Source organism: Cavia porcellus, unplaced genomic scaffold, assembly GCF_034190915.1.
Source record: "Cavia porcellus strain 051 isolate PalLab524CR breed Dunkin Hartley unplaced genomic scaffold, mCavPor4.1 scaffold_6, whole genome shotgun sequence".
NCBI classification, from domain to species: Eukaryota; Metazoa; Chordata; class Mammalia; order Rodentia; family Caviidae; genus Cavia; species Cavia porcellus.
In genome coordinates, this window is record NW_026947489.1 from 18,051,926 (window position 1) to 18,072,537 (window position 20,612).

General features: G+C 35.3%; 1 protein-coding gene across 11 annotated transcripts in view; it reads left to right on the plus strand.

Annotated features, from left to right (window-relative positions):
* Positions 1-20,612, plus strand: part of Akap13 (A-kinase anchoring protein 13) — a 302,450-nt gene that overhangs the window by 222,842 nt on the left and 58,996 nt on the right. For 4 of the 11 annotated variants that reach the window (XM_063249996.1, XM_063249997.1, XM_063249998.1 and 1 more), the window contains exons 11-15: positions 7,143-7,492; positions 9,756-9,809; positions 13,250-13,315; positions 15,213-15,405; positions 18,430-18,538. In XM_063249996.1, coding sequence (XP_063106066.1) covers positions 7,143-7,492; positions 9,756-9,809; positions 13,250-13,315; positions 15,213-15,405; positions 18,430-18,538 — 772 coding nt within the window. The remainder of the gene's footprint in view (positions 1-7,142; positions 7,493-9,755; positions 9,810-13,249; positions 13,316-15,212; positions 15,406-18,429; positions 18,539-20,612) is intronic. The other 7 variants (XM_063250001.1, XM_063250006.1, XM_063250007.1 and 4 more) reach the window with 3 other exon arrangements.

Here is a 20,612-nt window from a genome sequence, read left to right on the forward strand (position 1 = left end):
TCTAAAAACATAATCTGAAGACAGTGCCTTGCAACATTCTTTTCTTAAAACCTTGTGTAGGTGTGGTCTCAGTGAGATCTCTTTTAACAGTCTGTAGGGCTTACTCTCACCTTAATTTTTTTTCCATTCAGGCTCACCTTCTGGTAAATGTGACTGATGAGTTTAAGAATATCATGTTAGTTAAGAATATTTATTTGCCTGCCTCTGAGATCTTTCTTTTCTTTAGATCAGCAGCATAACATTACATTTGTTTGTAAAGTGATTATATATGAATGTATAAATACGTATATACTAGTTTATTAAAAAAGGTAAAAAATATCATTTCCTAGCCTTATATTACAAAATCACTAAAATGTGTAAAACAGTTGAAGAAATGGGTTATGAACACTCATATTCTAAACTCCTAGTTCTATAATTTTTTATTGCATTTACTTCCTTATATAACTATTTCTGTCTTTCATCTGCCTACCCATAGGTCCACTTGAATTCTTTAATGTGTTTCAAAAATAAGTTACATGTGTTAATGCACTTCATCTCTGAGTACTTCAAATTAAATATTTCTCTATAGCTTTTCTATAATATTTACATACAGTGAAATACACTCTTGAGGATTCAGTGACTTGATAAATGGTTTCATTCCCTATTGTTGCCCAAACTTGTACCAGGATATAGACTGTAAACATTGCTTTGGAAACTTTCCTTATGTCCTTTCCCAGTCAGTGTCCATTTAAATCATCCAGCACTAACCAAGTTTTTTTCCCCCATCAGAGATTAATTTCCTCATTTCACAACATTATATAAACAGGATCTAGACAATATCATTTCTCAAGTAACTTTAGAAGTGCAGTTGCCGTGCTGTCTGATAGGTGTAGGTTTAGTTGTTAAAGAAATGCACCCTTTTCCAAACAGGTTGTACCATTCTTTATATTCTCTCTTGTGATGTAGGAAATTCTGGTTGCTTCATATCCTTACCAACAGATATAATTGTTTTACTTTAGCACTTACAGTGTCCACACATAGTATCTCATTGTGGGTTGATTTGCGTTTCTTTGAATGTGAATGATTTTCATGTGTTCATTGACAGTTTGTGATCACCCTTCCTGGGTTGTCTGGCCACATGTATACATTTTTTAAAAATGGATTGTTAAGAAGTGGAATTCTGGATAGCTTTTATGTGGTTTATATTTCAAAAATATTTTCTCCCAATCAGTGGCTTATCTTTTCACTTTCATAATAGTGTCTGGTGTCTATAGTTTTAAATTTTGATAAAGTATAATTTATTTATTATATATTTTTTGGTTACTTATTCTTGTGTCCTATTTACTTTTGCCTTGCCTATCGCAATTTTGATGTTTTCCTTTAAAAGTTTTGTGGTTTTAGCTGTTACACTTAGTTACATAGTCTTTCTCAGTTTTGTATTCAACATATTAATAACAACTCTAAGGTTTATATTAGTACAATTCAATCTTCACTGTAGAGCTAAAATTGAAAAAAAAATACACCTGCCCTTTATCTCAGCCTAGCAAAATTAGAATCTGTTATTCTAATTTAACTTCAGTTAAGTATTATATTTATTAGATGTTATCATTAACCTCAATGAACCTTAGTTTTCTTATCTATTAAATGGGAGTATGTACTAAATCAGATAGTTGGGAGTATTAAAAGTATACTATACATCACTTATAGAGAGCCCCATATGTGATGAGCAGCCAGTTATATTCAAATTTTATTTTTGTGCATGTTTAAAAATAGTAATAGTTTCTAACACCATTTAGATAGCATCTTCTTTTATTTTTATTTTGTTTTATTTATTTATTTATATTTGGTACCGGAGATGTAAGTTACGACCACACGATTACCAGGCAGGCACTTATGCCACTGAGCTAAGTCCCCAGCCCCTAGATAGCATCATTTTATCTGTACCTTTTTATTAATTCTTAGGTATTTAATTTTATATTTCTAACCTCCCTGGTTTATTTCTCGTTGAATTAAGCAGACCAGTATTCTTCAGTCATTTAATGACTCAGCTCCTGCCCCTCAAGTTGGAGCTGTCCATAAAGGCTGGTATTTGTAAAGAACAAGCCCATCTAGGCCTTTTAGGACTTACAGAGTTCATTCTGTGCAAACATTCTATCTTAGATTTCTAGGTACTTTCACTAGCCTGATGCCTTTTGCAGATTTTCAGAATTAGACAAGTACAAAGGAAAAGATGATACTTCTAAGTGTCCATTTCCCCAAATGCATGAGGAAAACCACTGGTAAAAACTCAGAGGAGGAAGGATTTATGTGTCAGTGTCAGATGTAGACTAAGGCTATTTCACTAATACTTTTTCTTACATATATACACAACTCTCACCCATTTAATTTCTCTTCTATCTTTTTTATTTCTTTTACTTACCTTTGTTCTTACTACAGCCCTGCCTACAAACTTCAGTTTAAAAGAGAAAGGATTCTTAAGCCATCTGCTTTAAGATTTAAAAACCACCTCGTTTTAACTATATGCAAATGAAATACCCTAGATAAACTAATCCCATGGCTCCATTTCTCCTGAAAGCAGGAGTAATTTCCTAAATCCCTGGAAGTTATTTAGTTAGCAGACATTTTAAGATAAATAGTTCAAGAATTCTTTAAGAGAGGAACTTTACTCAGTAGGCATGGGACATTGTACATAAGAAGCCATAACTTACTTTCTTCTGATATGTAAGTGGAAGAACAACTTCCTTCTAATCTGGTATGGGGGTGGGCAGAGAGAATGGAGGAAGTAGTAGTTCTTGTATTGCTTACTTGGTAGATCCAAGAACTTCAGTTTTAATGGATTTGGGGACTGGAAAGGTGCACCCCCAACCCGAAATTTGTAAAATCTCTGTTTTCCCTTTACTATGTGCCATCATAATTTAAATAGTGCCTTTCAACAGGCCTTTTATAATTTCTAACCTCTGTAAATCTAATTTTAAATCTGTTTAAGTCTACAAGGTAAAATGAAGAGAGTGACTTAGTCCTAGTCAACATAGCTAGCATATAGAAAGATAATAATCATGTTCTGGGTTTGATGGTCTGACCACTGGCTATTTTGTCTTCTGCAAGGATAATGTAAGACATGAAGTTGGCAAGCTGCTTCTACAACATGTAAAAAATCTTGGCAAACATTAGTTTAGAGATGCTCTGAGATTCAGTTCGGGATCAAGAATACTATTTGCTGTGTTCATTACTTTTCTTGTTGCTGAGACAAAATATTTGATGCCCAAAATTAAAGTAGGTTTATTTAGTTCACAGTTTCCAGCTGTTTTAGTCCATAATCAGCTAGCTCCGGGCAGGGTAATGTGGCAGAGGGGAGCAGTTCATGGCAAGGAAGATAGCAACTTAACAAGAGCAAAAGAGTGGAACGAGCCTCTTTTCCTCCCTTACAGTGTATGCAGGCTACCCCCCTAGGGCATTCACAGTCCCAGTCCCAGCACTAGACAGTGAAGCAATCACAAACTCTGGATTCAGCTGTCTATGCAAAGTCTGTCCCCCTATGGCTGCATAAGGCTTTGGGGGAGCATCCAGACACAAACTGTAACATTTGCCTTAGTATTTGATAATTTGAGCTCCGTATTAATAATTTCTAGATGTTGTCTTTTAAAGTAACAATCTGTAGCTCATAATAAGAATTGAATACAGTAATAATACTTTTGTAAAATGTTATTCCATATGACTTATTATCAAGAATGCAAAACTGAAGAAATTGTATCATTAAGAGTTAAAATCCCACACCAAGAAAATATCCTAGCACACACCAGGAGGAAAGGCTATGTTGAAGATACATTTTACATAACTCTCTCCATGTTAAAAATAATGTATGATTAGGCCACTGAAGATTTTGTTTTAATGTCTTGCAAAGGATAGATGGTTATTTTATGAGTTTCAAATTGGTGAAGTACCAGTGTTTGTTTGTTTGTTGTTTTTCCCCTTCAAGGCAGTATGTTTCTCATACTAGATGCCAAAGTGAGGAAGAAGCATCTATTCCACTGTCAGGTTCGTTTCCAGATGGGAAGAGCTAATTGATAGGAAATGTACATGGTAAATGGAAATTTTTAATTCAGAGTTTTTGAATTTTTAATTTTTAATTCAGAGTTTTTGAATTTTTAATTCAGAGTTTTGAACCCTTTATTGTGTGTTTTAGAATAGGCTTGTCACACATTTTACTTGATACTCATTCAGTTTTGGCTAGATTGCTTTCTCTGAGAGAGAATCCATTCCACACTTCTGTGCTAGTCCCTGGTGCTTGTTTATGGTCCATGACATTTCTTGGGTAGTCCAGTCTCTGTTTCTGCTTTTACATGGTATGTGTCTTGACCCTGCAACTCTTCTTCTCTTACAAAGACATGACTAACTCATGTTGAATGTAAGCCTCACCCTACTCCACTATGAGCGAATCTTAATTAATTACACTTGAAAAAACTCTACTTTTGAATAAGAACACATGTTGAAAAAGATACATATTTGAGGCAAAGTCTACAGAATAGTGAAAAAGCTTAGAAATTCGAGAAGTTTTCTCTAAAGTTGGTAATTATGACCATTTATATTTTCTGTGCAGAGTGACTGCAGGAATAGGAATCTTTAAAGATGATTTCATTAGCCCTTATTAAGTTAAAAAGAACAATCAGCAGTTTTGTTTTAAAATAATACTTATACTTACCGCAATTTAGAATTTATGTCATGGAATAGTTGTGAGTTGTTTTGAATTTTACCCAGGCACTTTTTTTGATACTGTGTTTAAAATGTTGTCCTTATAGAATTTTTTGAAAACAATTGACATAATGGAATGGGGCAGTTAGAGTCTAAATCAAACTACATTCAATTCTCAATTCTGCTGCTTACTGACCGGGTTAATCGAGAAAGTCTAGTAAATAACCCGGGCCTCAGTTTTCTGACCTGTCATGCCATCCCTCTGTATTTATTTCACTCTTATCTGACATATTTTTAAAAGCAATTCATCTTTTATATAGAAAATTATGTAGAACTTTATATAAAAAATTATATAGTAGCTGGCGAAATCCAGGCCCAGAGACATAAAGGCACTTTCAGAACATAACATGCCTTTGATAAAAGTGTTAAACCTTTAAAAGACTCTCCTTTGAGTATAGGAATTATTTCCTACTTTATAATTGAAAAGACCTATTTACCTTCATAATTTTTAAAGTCTAAGAACTATGTATTTCTTCACTCTTTAAAACCCTGAGTCCACTGGCTGATTAGGAATATATTGTGGAAAAGTCACAGTATGACCTTCCCTATCCTATGAGAGAGCAAATAAAGACATTAAGGCAGTCCCCACATTTGTAGCTAAGACTGTGGTTGTGTATCTCTTAGATAATTTCCCCCTCCTCCATCATACAGCTCATCTTTCCTTTATCCTAATATTCTGCATTTTTTGTGTCTTTCAACAAGTAGAATGTCAGACTGCTAGGACCAGAGTCCTTAGGCTCTAAAGATTGATTGGCTAGGGAAAGACCATGGTCACTATACCAAAGATAACATTGCCAGTACTGAATATTTCATGTAGATAGATATGGCTGCATAGCACCCAGCCAGTTGTTAGTGAAACGAAAAGAAGCAATAACTTTCTCCCATTTAACTTATTTGTGACTGACTTAAGGTGGGATCATAAACTATTCTGCACTTTGCAGAAGAGCACTTAAAATTTGGCTATTAAAAATTGCACTGCTATAAACTTGAATGCACATGTATCACCATGGTATAGTGTTTTTAATTCTCGAAAAGTACTCAGAAGAAGGAATAGTTGAGTCAAATGAGGCTTCTTATCCTAATTTTTTGAGAAAGCTCTACACTGATTTCCATAGTGGTTGTATCAGTCTACATTTCCACCAACAGTGGAGCAGGACTCCTTTCCCCCCATAGCCCCTCCAGCATTTGTTGTTGGTTGATTTCTTTATAATAGCTGCTCTTTCCAGAATGAGATGGAATGTCAGTGTTTCAATTTGCATCTCTTGAGTGGCCAGTAATATTGAACATTTCTTCATGTATTTGTTCACTGTTTTTATTTCTTCATCTGAGAAGTGGATATTTATCTCTGTTGCTCATTTTTGGATTAGTCCTCTAAATTTGGGTGTCTAGATATTTTTGAGTTCTTTATATGTTCTTGGTTGTAATCCTTTGTCTGAACAACAGCTGGCAAACAATGTTTTCCCAGATGATAGGTTGTCTCTTGACATTGTTGATGATTTCTCTTGCTGTGCCAAAGCTTTTTAATAAGATAAAGTCGCAGTTGTTGATTGTTCATGATGGTTTCTATGCTACCAGGGTTTTATCCATAAAGTCTCTGCCTATACCAGTGTGTTCAAGAGGTTTACCAATTCTGTCTTCCAGCAGATTTAATGTTTTGTTTTAATATTTAGATCTTTCATCTATTTCTGTTTAGTTTGGTGCATGGTGAAAGATACTTGGGTCCAGTTTTAATCTTTACCATGCGCAAAGCCAGTTTTTCCAGCACCGTTTATTAACGAGGCTGTTCTTCCAGTTAATGTTTTTGGTATCTTTGTCAAAGATAAGGTGACTGAGTAAGTCTGGAGTTGTTTGTGAAAGATCTTTGAGTTAGTTTTTCTTTTCAGCACCACACTGCTTTTTATCACAGTAGCTTTATAATATAATTTCAAGTTGGGGATTGTGGTGTCCCATGCCTTACAGAAGGGCACTTAAAAACAATCATGTACTTGCTTTTGAAATACTAGTTTCATCGTGTTGCTGAAGGCATGAAGGCTGCTTTCCTTCCATTAAAAACCTTTGAAACCTCAGTGACATGAAATTAGTTTTTGTACAGCAGAAATCCCAGAGACAGAGGGTTCCTACTTCATTTCAATTGATTGAATTGATTGAAAGAATTGACCTAAAAATCTTCTGTAAGAAAAAAATAATGTACTTCTAGTCTAGCAGCTGCAGTGAGACCATAGAAAGTGGTAATGTGTTTCGTATCTTGTTGAAATAATGGACTTTTAAAAATGGAAAAGAAAGCAACTGTGCTTAAGGTCATTTATTGACCTTGCCCCTCTAGTCTAACCGGGAAACCATGGGTTGGTCTGGAATAACTGAGGCTCTGCTTGATCCTGCCACTTTCAGCTGCATTTGCTTTCTCCCCACTGCAGCCCGAGATCTGTGATATCGTGGGATCCAGTTCTACCGATGACACGGCTTCCCTGGATCGACATTCTTCTCAAGGCAGTGATGTGTCCCTCCCTCAGATTTCAAAGTTAAACAGGGCCAGAGATCAGCAAAGCTCTGATGGCTTCTGCAGCCATGGTATGGAAGCTGAGGGCCAGGAGAATGAGAGTGAGCCTGCTGCCTCTGGCGAGATTGAGGAGGAGGAAATGGACAGCATTACAGAAGTACCTGCCAACTGCAGGAGGAGCTCCATGCGTTCTCTCTCCCCGTTCAGGAGGCACAGCTGGGGTCCTGGAAAAAACGCAGCCAGTGATGCAGAAATGAACCACCGGAGGTGAGATGGTAGCGTGTTTATTTAATGTCTTAGTGTCTGTCTGCTTTTAAGAAGTGTCTGATCTGTTGTTATATTGGTAAAAGATTTTAGGAAACACCATGGTATAGAAGATAGAGTATAGGCTTTAGAATAAAGAAGATTTGTGTTCAGATGCCTGCAATTGTAACTTGATGGCCTTGGACAAGTCATTGGATCGTTCTGGACTTTAATTTCCTCATCTGTAATACTGGATTTTCAAAATATTTGTAATAATAAATGTAACTCTTATAGTGAACTTTTAATAAACAGTAGTGTTTTGTTAATTAAATTCACGAATTAGAAAATATTGGAGGAAATGGTTTCATTTTAATTCTTAATTAAGAAATTAACATGAAGTTTTCCAGTTGTTTAAGTTATTCAGAATGCTTCCTGCGAATTATAGGCATCTGTTTCTAGTACAGAAAATTCCAAAAAAAGTCTAACTATATATATCTCATCCTTCAAATGACCATAAGGCTAATGTAATGACATATCATAAAATCGTTGGTATTTGCTTGTGTATCGTCCAGTCTCAGGGATTTTCACAAGTATCATCCCATTTTAGTTCTTCACTTTGATAACAGTGTATGGAGAAGATTAGTGAGATTTGGCCTCTGTTATCAGCTGCCTTGATAAATTTCTAAGCAAATAGTTTTAACTCTGAAGAATAAGTACTATTTACTGTATTTAGCAGCTTGCACTTCTCTAGAGCTACTGTCTTAAATCAAGTAAACCAATTAACAGAGGAGTCTGATGGAATTGTTTTTATTTTTAAACAATTAATGTAAACAATTCAGCTGAGTCAATTATTTTGAAAAAATTTCTTTTTCCATAGATCACAGCCAACTGGTAGTGCACGTCATGTAATCACATTCATTCATTCCTTCTTTCATTTAGCCAGTGTATATTAAGCAGTGATTTAGGTTCTAGAGATACAGCGGTAAACAGAATAAAGTTCCAGCTTTCATGGAACTCACAATAATGCCTTCCACTCCCCTAGTTTGCGCATCTTTTCAAGCTCCTTTTACAACACATTACCTCATTCAGTTTTTTAATCCTCTCCATGAACCAGGTGATGTTATCCCTGTGTTTGCAGTTGAGAAGACTAGTGCAGGTAGTTTATATCATTCAGCCAAGGTCAATAGAAGGCAAGTTTCTGGTCTCTTAGGTATTTTCTTCAATTCCATATTTTTCTATGGTGGAGTTAAGGGTGTAAAACTGAAATAAGCAGTTTTCTTAAGTTATTTTTATATGCTTCCTAAATCCTAGGTTGTACAAAAATCAATTTCTAAGTGCTTGCCTTTGCAGGTTTATGCTTGATGTACTTTTTTAAGAGATTCAAAACTATTTTAAAAACAATATGATAGGGGAGTGATCCTATCCAGAAGTCAGGGAAGTCTGTTGATAGTACATTCTTCTCTTAGTTAATACAGCAGTCAAGGAACAAGAACTTACATAATCAATTTTTCTTTACAACGTGTGTGGACCGTTTCAGAGTTTTATATGTTTGTATCATGTGACTCAAATGAGGAAGTTGAAGCTCACATTAAATCATGTGCCCAAGATTATGTGGTGGTTTTAAGATGGGACTGGCATGAGAACTCTCTTGCCACAGTCAGTTATATTTTTAGTCTGCATGTCATGGCATTGCCTGTTTGAATTTAGTTGTAAGGATTACCTAGCATAATGGAATGAGACTTAAGTTTTAATTTGAATTTTAATTTTAATAATTTGACTAATTTTTATGGTACTACCAATATATAGTATAACCTGAATTTTAAAGATTTAAAGAAAATCCTTCTAAGGTTTCAAGTGACATTTTCCTTACTTGTATAAAAATGTAATAAATTTATAACTTACGTAATAAGTACTTTGCCAACTTTTAGTAGGAGATTTCAAAGAATTTTCCATATTGTCCCTATTGAATCAAAGCTGGAGAGTTACTGCCCCCTCAAGAGTCAAAAATGTAATAAATTTATAACTTATAAGTTAAGTTTATAACTTAAACTTTTAACTTGCATTAACTCCTTGGAGCAAGGAGGAAGCCAAGTGGCCCTTCACAGAAATTGTTAGGCCTTTTGATTCTCATGTATTTCTCATACTGCTTTCTTTCATTCCCTTACCTCCTGTACTATATGTCTTTGGACATTATCTCTCCTCCTGTTGTGATATCTGTATGTTTCATGCATTTGTATCCCATTTTGTTTCACTCGCATCACTGACCTCTTCCACCATTCATTTTCAGTTCAAATCGAGTTCTTGGGGATGTTGTCAGGAGGCCTCCCATTCATAGGAGAAGGTACAAAGTTCACTACCTTAATGGACTAACCATACTGCCTCTGAGCATATACTAACAAGCCTTTATTGTGCTTAATCCATGCTGGATGTTTTGTTTGTGGATTTGGGGGTTGCTAAATGTAGAATACAGGGCCTTGTACATGCTAGGAAAGTATGATACTGGGCTACACCTCCCACTGCTCTGGAAATTCTGGTTCTAATTCAGACAAATAAAATATAGTATTTATTAATTGCTTATGTTCATTCCATATAAGTTACTTTTCCTGTTCCTTTAACTTTTCTTTTCTTTTTTTGGTACCGAAAATTGAACTCAGGACCTTGCACTCAGGACCAGCAGCACTTCTGCCGCTGAGCTATATCCCCAGCCCCCTTTAATGTCTTTAAAAGAATGGAATACATTTTCTGTCTTGCACCTACTGGTCTGGAAGACTTCGGCAAATTTTAGTAGGAGATTTCAAAGAACTTTCCATATTGTGCCTATTGAATCAAAACTGGAGAGTTACCACCACCCCCCAAGAGTCAAAAATATGTATGTGTGTGCTCACACAGTTGTTAAAATATTTTCAACATATTCTTTAATAATACAAGAACTAGGTGTGAGCGGCTGAGACAGAAGAATTGCTATGAGTTTGAGGCCAGCCTGAACTACGTAGTGAGACAGATGAGAGACTTTAGTTCTTGGCCACTTGGCACTTTCTGTTCCATTGTTGACATAGGATTTCAAAAAGTATTTAAGAGGGGGGAAAAAAAGAAAAAAGTAAGAGGGATAGCTGACCTCTCAGTCTTTGGATTTATTATTGGTCAGGTAAAATTTTGAAGCTTACAAATAAGTGATTTATAAATGGAAAAGTGGTTTCTAGTCAGAAACTGCCAGGTTTGGGAAGAGTTTTGGTGGTTGTTTTTAATTTCTGTGGTTCAGAAGTTATTATTGATCTTTTTTTTTGGGTTGTTTGGAAAAAGCATAAGAAATCCAAAATTTTGTTGTATTACTGTTAGCTTCTTGAATTAAGAAACATTTATAAAGAAGTATTTTCATTCATTAGCAAAATCTGTTTGTTGGAAGCAGACACATAGTGATCTTTCTACTTCAAGTAGATGTTTCCTTTAATTCCAGACTTCAGGCAAAAAGCCAATTTTAATTTTAAACATTCTTGGTTATGTTGCTTTTTGAAAAGCCTTCAGTAGAAAGTACCTGAAATCTATGGAACTATAGTTATTGACCCTCTATTAAAAATTCCTCCATGTGAACTTAGATGACATATTCACGGTGCAGTGCAAGTTCGCATACAGATAGAACTATCCTAAACAACTCCAGTTACAGTTTTACCATGAATGAGTCCCCTCTTTATAGGAAAAACGTGATCTATAAATTACAAGTTTTTAAAACTTAAAATCCAACAAGTATTTTGGGGGAGGGATGGTGTTTTAAAAACTGAAACTTCCTAGATTTCAAAGCCAAAGAATCATTCAGTGTTACCTCTGCTAATTAAGGAAATGAGAATACTCTCAGAAATACTCTTAATGATAAAAGGAGTTTTCTGATCTAGGAAGAACAGGCATAAACCACCTGTAACTTACTGGATCCTTAGGAAAACTCTCATGTCCTTTTGTCTTTGTGTTGCTCTTCATCTTAAATGTCTTCTAATTGTCCACATCATTATTATATATTCTGAAAGTAAAGAGAATGTTGGAAACAATAGACATTATTTTTAAGAATTTTATGCATTGTTCCTGATTTGCCACATTCTGCTTTTCTTACTAAGTTGAGTATTTATGTGTAGTATGCTTATTTACTAATGACTTGGAGATTAAAATTAAATTAATAACTTTAGAGACTAGACTTCTCAGTCTGTGTATGTTTGTAAAACATATCTTGCTTCTGCTCATACAAGTAAATTGTAAGTTATTCTGATCTCTTTGCCAGACTAGAGACATATTTCAGCTGTGTATTTTTCCTTTCTGCTTTTGTACTTCTGAGTTTCAAACTGTTTATTCTTGATTTAAAGTGTTTTATGCTATTTAAGTTTTGTTTGCACAATAAAAATTGCCTTCTAGGAAAACTATAGCGAAAGTTTCTGTATCCTTTCAACATTTTCTTGTTATCTTTCCTCTGCCCAGATCCCTAGTTGGCAAACAGTTGTTAGATAAATTCTGGAGTCCTGGTATCTGCAGGCCTTCCCATCTGTGCAATTGAATAGGGAGCTGACTAGTTTTACTGTTGTCCAGCAACTGTTTTCTTATTCCACTGTTGAATATAAAAGCATATTTAGAACTGAAGATCCAAATAGCAGCAGTGACTTTTAAGTGAGGGTGTTTGTTAATCAAAAAACCAGTAAGTGTAGGTAAACCTCCACCACTACCACCCTCATAAAAGCCCTGACCTATTGGTAATAGCACCCTTTACAAAGTACCTAATATTTTGAATTCCTTGTTTTTAAAAAGTTGATTTATATTTATTTAGCCTGTCCAACTCCAGATTGTCTCTCTCACTGCTATGTGTGGTTAGTAATAAAGGAAGTAGATAATCAAGGAACTACTGGACTTTGTACAATCTTGTTAGAAAAATGTATATCAGCTTACTCGTTAAACATATTTTAATGTGTTTCTCAGTACCATAGAATTCTAGGAGTAAAAAGTCCCTTAATTATCACTAAAATACAAGGGAATGTGCCATTGTTACTTGCTTATTTTTAGCAGAAGAGCCTAGTGAATAGCTTTTAAAAAGAGACTGAGACAAAACAAACACAAATTTGAGGCTCACCTTGGCAACTTAGTGAGACTATATATCTCAATATTAAAAGCCAAAAACTGGTAGAGTGCTTTTGTACATGCTGGAGGCTCTGGGTTCAATTTCCAGTAGTACTGCCAAGAAAGAAGTACAGATGAATGTGAATGTGACATGCAATATTCATGAATTGTCTGATTTAATTAGAATTATCTGATTTAATTGGACCGCTAATGGAAACACGTAAAAAAAGGGAAATAATGACTCAGTAAGTCTACCTCAGCACAGGTTGTCACCTCTACTTACAATCCAGCGTAGAGATATTCTGTAAGGCCACATAGAGAAGGGGCTCTACGGAGACTGTCCAGTAACAGGTATTGAAATGCAGTCCATAGAAGGCCTGGAAAGGAAGCTCTGAGCGGGTGGCTCATTCCCCAAGGATCAGAAGAGTAAATTCTTGGGTTTTAAGTTGGACTGGTTTTCCTGTAAGAGTTTGTTCGTTCTTAAAACATTGTCTAGATGGATATCCATGGAGCAGCACGATAGCATGTATTTTAATCTAGTCCTTTTCTAAATTCTCAGTGTTGCATTTCTAAATTTTTTGACAAGTAAATCCATCTGTCTCTAACTCTGCCCTTTCTTTTTTGATCTTAATAACCCTGTACCTGTTTTCACTTTTCTTCCTCCTTTGTTTCTGCCTTTGATGTCATCCCCAGTATGAGCTGGTGTCCTTCTGGTGTGCAATATTCTGCTGCCTTGAGTGCTGACTTTAATTACAGAAGGTACAGTATCGTTACATGTCTGGCCACCAAATGGGAAATCCGAAAATGTGACGTCTGGCTTTGGCTTGGAGCTGGCTTCTGTATGGCTGGATGTGTATAAGCAGCCTGCTATGTCTGTGTGTTCTGTTGCCTTTGTGATAGGCATCACCAGGTGGTTTAACCTGATGATAGACTTTGGTACACCATATTGTATCAAGTCAGTGTAGATTTAGTATTTTCTGCACAGACTTGTCTCTGTGATATAGCAGACTACAATTGTTTGTTCTGGGCTGTCCAAATTCCCAGATCCTTAGAATAACAGTGAGAGCAGCAAGGCAGCTAATAAGATGTACTGATTTCTGTTTTGTTTCCAAGTCCATTACCATATTTAGATCCCACAATCAGAGACCACTTTGTTTCATATTCTTTTGTCAACTACCCAGCCAGATTTTTTTTTTTTTTTTTTTTTTTGTCTTTTTTCCTTTTTATCGGTACCGGGGATCGAACTCACGACCGCCTGCTTGCAAGGCAGGTGCTTATGCCGCTGAGCTAAATCCCCAGCCCTACCCAGCCAGATTTAATTACTAAAACGTTTTCAGGATTAAGTTTTCTAGTAAGCATAGATCTGGTTCTTTCAGCTTTTCAAGTTCACAAATACAAAACTAAATTTCTTCTTCATTTAGCTGCAGTTCTTATCCCTTGTATTGAAAAAGAGTTTTACGGAGACGTTTATTCTTAGTCATGATTTGTATTGTTATATTAAAATAAGAAAAACTAACCTATTGTTTAATTTACCCAATGGGAAAAACACAAACATATGGTTTTAGTCCAAAATAAGTAACTCATGAAGCAAAAATAAAAAATAAAAATAAAAGGAAAAACTCAAATAAAAATGCTTCTAGTATGGCAGTATGAACTTAATGGTCAGAATTACCTGTAATGTTTTTCCAGGGTGGAAATAATTAAATACAGTAGAGTCAGCATACTTCCAAATACAGTTCCAGCTAGTTGTTAACTGAGGATGCCCACAACAATTGTATTTTGAGATCTTGCATATTTTAAAGTCCCTGCTGAGGTTACAATAAATACAAATTATCTTAGCAGTTTGGAGGTAGCAACTCCAAAGATAAAAATCTTGCTTTCTAGTCTCCTGCTATCAGAGCATAACTTTTTGTTCTGCAGACCACAAAATATCCTAGGATTCCCAACTACAATTTCAGACTGTGGAAATTTTTTTTTCTTTTACCCATACCAGCACAAAAATTAAAACTGTTAGTCTCAGTAGCTTTTCTGCATTTGTTCTTTAAAGCATTACATGTGAATTTCTGCAACTAACAATTCTCAGACAGCCTGTTAGTAGTTGTCTCATCAGTGTGCATAAATGGTAGTGACCATGAGTAGCACAAGGATATTTGGGGTAGAACTCAACCTATAGAGAATTCTAAAGGTCAGCAAAAAATTGTTTAAAGCTATAAACGCCACTTAATGGAGACAGGCAGGTAACCCAGTTTGCCTTTTGAAAGTTACTTATAGTTTCTTAAAATTTGGCATTAGTGTTAGATTATGGCAAAAATTAATCATATCAGATAAATGAAAAGCATCCATATATGAATGCAAATAAAATAACACTGTCTGTTCATATGGTATATATATTGAAAAAAATCTGAGAAAATGATCTTAGCTGGTTCAATGTTTAGATAGACGGAATAAGGTAAGACAATCTCTGTGCATTTCATTTTCTCATCATTTTAAGACCTGGGCAGGGGGTGGTACTCATTTGTGCTGTGTCCTTTTAGTTTTGCTAGATGACATAGAAATAACAGATGAACAAAGGAAGTACAACTAAGGAGATTTGGGATCCTCCTTCTATTGTGAGACCTACAAATTCAATGAGTTAACCCTTGTGCTCTGTGTTCAGTTTCAGTCTTGAAGGCTTAATAGGAGCAGCTGGCATTGGAAACAAGCTGTCCTCATCTTTAGAAGTTAATGCTGTAAACTCCAAAGAGCTCAGGCATACTTTCAGTGGAGAGGAACGGGGTGACTCTTTAATGTCACTTTCAGAAGAGGATCTGGAGTCACACCAAAGAGAACATAGGATGTTTGATCAGCAGGTAAGGCTGAAATGTATATTATTAATTTGGGAAAGAAGCTATGTCCCAAAATACCAACATTTTAAGAACATTGAATGGCAAAATCTCTGTTAATACAAAGCTGGTAGCAAAGATAGCCTACCCATTAAATAATATATTCAGTCTATCAGTAAAGCAAGTTTTTAGCACTGAATATTAATACCAGTAAGTTGCACAAATTTAAATGTTCCATCAGAGCAAACTTAAGAGTTGGCAAAGTTTCTAGGAGATAGATTTGAAATTTTCCTTCTTAATCACCTCAGTACTAAATGAGTCTTAAACTCATCATTCAAGTTACAGTTTTCAAAAAAATCGTCTTGAGGCTGGGGATTTAGCTCAGCGGCATAAGCGCCTGCCTTGCAAGCAGGCAGTCGTGAGTTCAATCCCTGGTACCAATAAAAAGAAAAAAGAAAAAAAAAAATCGTCTAAGTTTTTTCATAGAAATAATATTCTTTGTCTTAACCGTACCAGCCAGGAAATGGCCGTTGATTCATCTGCTTTATGTCCCTGCCAGAGTCCTTTGGAGCGTATGTACTCCTGCCTTCTCTTTTTCACCTGCTACATCTGTTAATGTCCTTTCCTGCCATTCTCTTGAAGCTCATGGCCTGGCTTCTCAGTCAAGTCAAGTAACTTTTTCTTAGTTGTCATTTTCTCAGGCCCCTCATTATCTCTGGGATAGTTTGTGAGGTAAGAATTTTTTTTAGCGTCCTACCTTTCCCCCAGTTCTTTTTTTCTTCTTGTGCCAAGAACACCTTTCTGAAAGGATTCCTCTTAATTCATCTAAATGAAACATATCTAATAAAACAAACAAGTAAAAAACATGTATGTCTGAGTAGCAACTTTGGGTAGAAATCTAATGAAACTAACAAAAATGTAACAACATATTCTTTGACTTGATAGTTAAGGGTTTTGTATAGGAATTTAATTCTGTATTGTGTCCTACTACCTAACAATGCCCTGACCACAAATTTGGCATTGAAAGATTATCTTAGTAATGAATATGTCATTTATATTCATATGAAGCAACGTGAATAGAGAGAATCTTATAGGTCTAATTGACAATCAAATTTAAGGTCTAAAAGAGCTTTCTCACTTTTTAATAAATTTCTGCTTGGTCTACTATATTAGAAAAAAATACCGAAAATATACTTAAAGAAGTAGGTGGTTTAGTTTTGTTAAGCCTAATTGTAACAGAAAAAAGTGTTTGGCAGTTACTTAGTACAGATTTGATAAAGATAAAGCCATGAAATTTGAAAAGTAAATTGCATTTCACATGTATAGAATCCTTAGATCATTTTCAAGGCCAGGGAAACATAAAAATTGTTTGTGGGTTTGTGAACAAAATCATAATTCCTGACTGTTGGTCTCACTGCTTCTTCCCATGTCTTTAAAATAGACAAGTTTAATGAATAAGGTCATTTCAATTTTCTTTATATATTCTATATACATGTATTATTTACATATTTTATACATATTTATAGACATTTTCTTTGTAGTTCTTTATATTTGTGTATCTTGTGTGATACATTTTCTTAAGCTAATACTTACTATTTGTGAGATTGAATTTGACATGTAACCTTGTCTTTTAATAAGTGGTTACTAGCATTGATGTCTTTCCAAAATGGGTTTCCTGGTTTAGCTTTTTTAAAGTGGGACATTTGTGGATAATTGTCAATATTTTAATGCTTTGCACTGAATGCCTGTCCAGAATTACCCATGTTTTTTCATCTGCTGTGCAACCTCAGAGTGGGTATTTGAGTTGCTTGTGTCTGTGTGATCTGCAAAAATTGCCTGTAGCCAACTTCCTGTTGAAAGTCTCTGCCTTTCACTGAGGTCATTTTTCAGACCTCAGAGTTGTATTTGAAACATAGCAACTGTTTGCCTCAGATTCCATGGTTACACATGGAACAAACTAATCAGATGCCTTTGGCCCACTTAAGTTAATGCTAATGACGAATTTTCACTGCCTCCCTTTCAGCATATGAGTTAGGAAGAGACAGATTTTATCCTTCTTGTAATAATTTTTTTTAATGTGGAGAGAAAAAAGCAAAACAAAAAAGGGTAGAAATAATACAGAACTTCAAAAAAGATACCACTAAGAAATCACTAGTTGATAATTACATATGGTCATCTGAGAAATAGTTGTTCAGGTTACAAAATCAAAGCATAAAAAGACAGACAATCAAACAGTGACTACTTTCTTTGAGAGGGGAACTGGAGATCGAACTCATGACCTTGCACTTGCCAGGCAGACGCTTATGCCGCTGAGCTAAATGTCTGGCCCCCGTAATAATAATTAACATTGATTAACACTTAGACCGGTCTCTCTCAAAAGGGATGAGAACCCTTATCATCAAAAAGGTGACAGCTGATTTTCAGGGGTGTTTCGCGAGGAACTTCTACAACCTTGTAGCTGTTGGGAATTTACTATGGGTTTTAAACTACCGCATTATAGTCACTCTCATCTTCATGGAGAATCAGTCTTAGAAGAAAAAAATGAAAAAGAGCTGAATTTTTTTCCCAGATGCATAGCTGGTTTTTTAAATAGCTGTTTTACATATGATCTTGAAACACATTTTACTTTTATTTGTTTCCAGCTCTTTAAAATCAAAGTAATATTTATTACTAATATCCTACTGAACTCTGTAGGGGTTTAGATTTCAAAGAACAAGTAGTACAGGTAGATTGGTATCTTTGGTGAAATTATTTTTATGAGATTGTACTATATTCTGCAAGTACTTACTCAGTACTTATTAAGCTTGAAATGTTGCTAGATGCTGTGAGGAACATAAAGGATGAGTATCAGATCATCCTCATTTGTGATAGAAAAACTGAGTAACAGGTGTTAAGTGCCGGAGGCAGATTGGGATCCAAGTCTGTCTGACTGAGAAACATGCTTTTCACCATCCTGTTAGTCTGCATTATTTCACTGTTGTGTGCAAGTGTTTTGTGCTTATCAAGAAGTATTAGAGCATATATTGAAAAACTTCTTTTTTTTTCCTTCAGATGTATCACAGAGCTAAACAACAGGGATTTAATTACTGTACATCAGCTATTTCTTCTCCATTGACAAAATCCATCTCATTAATGACAATCAGCCATCCTGGATTAGACAGTGAGTATACTACTTTTTAGAAAATGAAACGATATCCTAACCACTATGCTATCATTTTTTTCTACTTGATGTTACCGTCCAAAAATTACCTACCTCTTCTTAACAAAAATAACTAAGCACTTGAACAGGAAAAGAGAGTCAGCTTTGAGATCATCTCCTTTTGAAACACTGGAAACTCAGTACATTAAATTCATTATAGTCCTGGGTGTCAGTGTGACACAAAGGTTTTTAAACTTTTTTTATTTTGAAATAAATTCAGACTTTAGAAGTAGTTGCAAATGACCCTCATTGAAATAAACAGCGCAAAGAATGAAGTATATTCTTTACCTGAATCTCCAAATAATCATCATACAGGCACACTATTTTTGCTAGCTTCTATCATTCCTTTTAAAGATCTTTTTCTGAAATGCTAATAGTACAATAATCTAAATCAGGAAATTAATGCTGATAGAATTCTGTATTGTAATATGCAGACCTTAATAACATTCCAGATTTTTTTCATCTATTTCTGGATTTAGGATGTAAGCTAGGAACATCAGTTGATTTAAGTGACCATATCTCTTTAGTCTCCTTTATTCTGGAATTGTTCCTTAGTTTATCTTTGTCTTTCATTAGCTCAGCAGTGGAGAAACCTGGCAAAGTAACTGGACTGAGCATTTCAAAAATGTCCATTTCCTGAAGGACAGAGAAAGACTGGAAATCCATTTTTTTATTTGAACAAGTGACTAAGTAGATCTGAAAGTGACTAATAGCACTGTGTCTAGCTTCAGATCAATTGGCTTTGAAGAGTGTGTTGAGGTATTGTGACATTCATAAACACTGGTGGGGTATGTTCCAAGGATGCTCAAAAACATGTTTGAATTGAATAAATGTTTATTTTAGAAAAGCAGTTTGTTAGGTGGACACAATGGCACAGAGCAGTAACTCCAGGCTAGGGAGGTGAGCAGGAGGATCTCAACTTTAGTAGCAATCCAGACTACGTAGCAAGACCTTATCTCAGAAAAATTATCTCAGAAAAAACACATTGTTCCTTGAGAAACTCTCATTTGCTTATTATTGATTTTTATGAGTAGTTACAGTGTGGTTTATCATGATACAAATATTAAACTAAAGAAAAGAGCTACATTATTTTCCAACAAAACTGGTTTTCTGAAAGCTGAAGCAAGGGTATAAATACAAGTTGCTAATGTGTCTCATGATATACTTCAGCTTAAGGAATGGAGACAGAAGTAGCCACCCCACATTAAATGGGATTTTCTGTTGCACCTCATGGCTTACTAGAGGCCTGATCTTTTCGTTTTTTGTTTTTCTTTTTTTTTTTTTTTTGTCTTTTTCCTTTTTATCGGTACCAGGGATCGAACTCATGACTGCCTGCTTGCAAGGCAGGCGCTTATGCCGCTGAGCTAAATCCCTAGCCCCCAATCTTTTCGTTTTTCACAGTGACCTTCAGACATATGGGTGGTTGTGTTAAATCTGTGCCTAATGGTGACATTCTCAGAGATAGAGATACAATTTCACAGAACTGTGACAGACATCGACATAGCTTTTCCTGTTTTTGTTTGGTTTTGATTTTGTTTTGATTTAGCTTGAGCTAGAGATTCTGCTGGTGAAGAATGGAAATTATAACTAAGCAATGATGGTAGAGCCAGAGTGTCAGAGCTCAGTAGCCAAAGAAAAAGAAGAAAATAGTCAGTGTGAGCTGTGTCAGTCCTGTATAGCCTGCTTCTGTGCCCAGCGAGTGAAGCGTCTGCTCGTGTAACAGCAGGCCATCAATGGCATCAGAACGTGTCTCACCAAGAGGTCTTTTTCTTGCATTATGCAGCATACTGTCTTTTCTTGTGGATTAAATACTTCATTATTTTTCTTCCAAAAAGGAAGATGTATTTTGACTGTGTTTTCAGTTACTAACCAAACACTAAAATAATGTGGCTTACTCTCAGAAAACACTATTTGGGAGGTTCTGGCAGATGGAACATTTCTTCCTGTTGTTGAGAAATGTCTGCTCAGCTCTCAAGACATGAAATCAGTAATAAACTGCCATAAGAGGGGAATTTTAAGCAAGAGGTTAATTCCT